Genomic DNA, 4,092 nt, shown 5'->3' with positions numbered 1-4,092 from the left:
GTATGCACTTGGGATCCTCTAAATTGTCTCAGTTGCTCGCAGGTACTTTTACATACCCAGGCTTGGACACTGGGTGGCAGATGTCACCCACCGTTGCTTGCACTGTGCTCGGGTAAACAACCCTAGAAAAGAAAAGAAGCAACCCCAACCAGGAGCTCCAGGGAGTCGTCCTGGAGAATCCTGGGAGGTGGGCTTTATGGAAATCAGACCTGGAAGGTATGGCTACCGGTATTGGCTGGTGTTTGTGGACACCTATTCTGGATGGGTGGAAGCCTTCCCAACAAAGAAGGCAACCGCTGCCATTGTATGTAAATTATTAGTAACTAAAATTGTCCCTCGATTTGGCCTTCCCACCACCTTGGGGTCCGACAATGGCCCAGCATTCATTGCTCAAATTACTAAAGTATTAGCAATGCTTCTAAATATTAACTGGAAGCTCCACTGTGCTGATAGGCCCCAAAGTTAAGGGCAAGTAGAGAGAATGAACAGAACCCTAAAGGAATTTTTAGTTAAATTGCATTTAGAAACTGGTGAAAACTGGGTTGATCTTTTTACCTTTTGCCCTACTTTGAGTCAGGTCAGATGCACTCCCTATGCAAAAAGCATTAGCCCATTTGAATTTATGTTTGGTAGACCTCCCCCAATCCTCCCAAGATTGAAGGAGGTAGGCATAATGGAAGTCACTAACCGTTCCCTCATTAAGTGCCTGCAGGCTGTGCAGCAGGTGAGAGAGACAATCAACTGCTCCAACACCTTCATTTTGGGCCCAACCAAGAGAAAGGTGAATAGGCAGCCCACAACTTGCAACCTGGAGACTGGACGTGGGTAAAGGAGCACCAGCCCGACACCTTAGAACCAGGGTGGACTGGCCCACACCAGGTGATACTTACAACACCAACTGCTGTTAAAGTAGTGGGGAAGGGGGTGTGGATTCATCAGTCACAAGTAAAGAAAGTCCTACCTGAGCATACCCCGAAAAGATGGACACTCAGAGAGATGGGAAACTCCATAAAATTAAGACTTGCAGAACTTAATTGTTTTTGTCTGTCTGAATATCGCTGACAGCACCCGCCGTTTCCCCCATCCACCGCAAACACATCTGTGGACTGTTACTCGAACCTCCAGCGGGAAAATGTAACCTCTTACACTGGATCTGACCCCCCCTGTTTTCCACTTTGATTTGTGTGATTTGTTTGAACCTGAGTTGCATGTAAAGATCATTTGCGGGCATAAATATAGTAACTCCTACACCCCAAGGGGATGCTTGAATCTAAATTTTAAAAACAGCTTGAAATTACCAATTCTTTTTTTTTTTAATCAATCTATTGGGCTCATACAATTCATCACAATACATAGATCAATTGTGTAAAGCACATCTATACATTTGTTGCCCTCATCATTCCCAAAATTCGTTAGCCTCTAATTTTCCTTTTTTCCCCCCTCCCAGGACTGTGTTTTTATTCATCTAATTATCCCTTAAATATGTCAAGTATGGAGATTTTTGCCTTCAAGCTGTTCCTATTGAACCAAATGTTGATCCTTATTTGTTATCTGCCCCGACGGGTATGTGGTTTGCTTGTTCCACAGGACTAACACCCTGTCTCTTTCCCCAGTATTAGCAGTGGACTCGGTATTTGTGTGCTCGTGCATGTTATTCCTCAAGTGTACCTGTATTCTGGTGAAGGAGGTGTAGGGATCACTTTGGAATTTCTGGACGAGTTAAAAGAGCCCCAATTTTGGTCCCGTTGTTAGCAAGGCTTGGGATTGCTGGGTCAGCCACAGTAGGGCCAGCTGCTTTATTACAAGGAAACTTAAACTATCAGACTCTTAGTCAGCAAATTAATTTGGATTTGCAAGGATTATAAAATCAGTTTCCCATTTAGAAAGATCCTTAGGCTCCCTTGCAGAAGGTGTTTTGCAAAACCACCAAGGGCTTGACTTGCTCTTTTTGAAACAAGGAGGGCTGTACATGGCGTTGGGAGAAACTTGTTTTTATGCAAACCATTCAGGAATCATTAAAGATAGTTTAGCCCTGGTTAGAAAAAAATTAGATGAAAGAGACAAGAAAAGAAATGAAGGAACCAATTGGTTTGAAAAGCTATTTAATTGGTCACCCTGGCTAACTACCTTAGTAATGGCCCTAGCCAGACCCCTAGTCCTCCTCCTGTTAAGCTTCACATTTGGACCAATAATAATCAATAAGCTAGTGGCATTCATTACACAGGCCATAAAACTCTTAGTGCTAAGCCCAGCTGGCTGGCGACAGCAGATTCAATGACTTGAACGTGGCTAAGAACAGGAGGGAATGTAGTAGCTCTAGGAAAAGCTTAAACAGCCTTGGCAAGAGTGAAGCCATTTTGAGCTGACAGAAGTCATTAGGAACTATCAATGAACTAGCTATGAACCATAAATGAACTAGCTGATATGAGGGAGGCAGGCTGTACCGAAGGAAATGTATGTTCAAAAGGCTTGGAAGAACAACTAGAACGATTACTATTCAACTAAGAGCAGTTATTGTTTGATTAAGAATGGCTAACCGCAATATCCTGCTTTGTACTCTGCTTGCTTGCTTGCATACCTGCACATTGCAAAAGTATAAAAACCTCTGGAAAATTAGACAGGCCACTGCTCAGTCTCCTCTCAAGAAGGCTGACAGTCCCTGTGCAGGTAATAAAACTTTTTCTTTTGAACTTGTCAGCAGTCTGGATTATTTTCTTTCTGGGAACGGACAGTAGGGCTACAACGCTAGGACATCCAGCCCAAGAGGGACCTCACCTGCTTTGCCCGGTGGCAGCACTACATCCGGCTGCAGCACCATCGCACCATCCTGTACAAGCGGCTGAAGGTGCCACCCTCCATCAACCAGTTCCCCCAGGCCTTGGACCGGCAGACAGCCGCCCAGCTGCTGAAGCTGGCTCACAAGGACCGGCCGGAGATGAAGCAGGAGAAGAAGCAGAGGCTGCTGGCCCGGGCCGAGAAGATGGCTGCTGGCAAAGGGGATGTCCCCACCAAGGGGCTGCTTGTCCTGCGAGCGGGGGTCAACACTGTCACCACTCTGGTGGAGAACAAGAAGGCTCAACTAGTGGTGATCGCACACGATGTGGCCCACATTGAGCTGGTGGTCTTCCTGCCGGCCCTGTGCTGGAAAATGGGGGTCCCCTACTGCATCCTCAAGAGCAAGGCCCGACTGGGGCGCCTGGTGCACAGGAAGACCTACACCACCATCGCCTCACACAGGTGAACTCGGAAGATAAAGGAGCCTTGGCTAAGCTGGTGGAAGCCATCAGGACCAACTACAATGACAGGTTTGACGAGATCCGCCACCACTGGGGTGGCAATGTGCTGGGCCCCAAGTCAGGGGCCCAAATTGCCAAGCTGGAAAAGGCCAAGGCCGAAGAACTCGCCACCAAGCTGGGCTAGCTTGTGTGTGGCTGGTTTTTGTACATAATAAAATTAGTCCTTCAAAAAAAAAAAAGATATACAAAGAGTATAGTAAAGTCCTAGAGAATAAGGTGAGCTAGGAGAGAGAGTAACATAAAGAAGTCAGACACATTTCATGGTAGCTGCTCACCTCAGCTCCTCTGGGTGGTATGCGTGGAGGTGGGAGACGAGAGGGCATGAGTGAGTGAGAGTGATTTATTACTAACCAAGGCTCATATATCTTTTGGGGGTGTGCAAGCCCCCTGATTACAGGTAAAGACATACGTCACAGGAAGGGGCTGTACTATAGGCATACACATTACAGGAAGGGGATGAGCTAGGGGTGTACACGCTATAGGAAGAGGAGGGACTAGGGGTATACATGGGACAAGGGCAGACCCTAGACTCAATATGGCAGCTTAACCTTGGTCATCCTTGAGTGGACTTGACCTCCCTGAGCTCTCCTTCAGGGAAACAATCTACTACTATCCTTATCAGAAGGGAGTGGACCCTACTTAGGGTGGGACAGACCATACAGTCTGATCGTTCTAGATGATAACCCTTAGGGAGAATAACCTCTGACCTACATTGACCTCCAAGTGTATAGTCATTTACCATGTGTAGCAAGCAGCTAGGTTTGGCATATATTTGGGGGAGACAACTTGGGAGAAA

At 46.6% G+C, this 4,092-nt stretch overlaps 1 protein-coding gene across 1 annotated transcript in view; it reads left to right on the top strand.

Annotated features, from left to right (window-relative positions):
- Positions 1-3,420, top strand: part of LOC101660601 (60S ribosomal protein L7a-like) — a 7,887-nt gene extending 4,467 nt beyond the window's left edge. Inside the window, 2 exon segments of the mRNA XM_045283573.1 lie at positions 2,750-3,227; positions 3,230-3,420. Coding sequence (XP_045139508.1) covers positions 2,750-3,227; positions 3,230-3,420 — 669 coding nt within the window.
- Positions 3,421-4,092: the final 672 nt, after the last annotated feature.

Source organism: Echinops telfairi, unplaced genomic scaffold, assembly GCF_000313985.2.
Source record: "Echinops telfairi isolate 266 unplaced genomic scaffold, ASM31398v2 ScPeMD7_7463;HRSCAF=8501, whole genome shotgun sequence".
Taxonomy (NCBI): Eukaryota; Metazoa; Chordata; class Mammalia; order Afrosoricida; family Tenrecidae; genus Echinops; species Echinops telfairi.
This window is presented reverse-complemented; position numbering and strand designations above follow the sequence as displayed.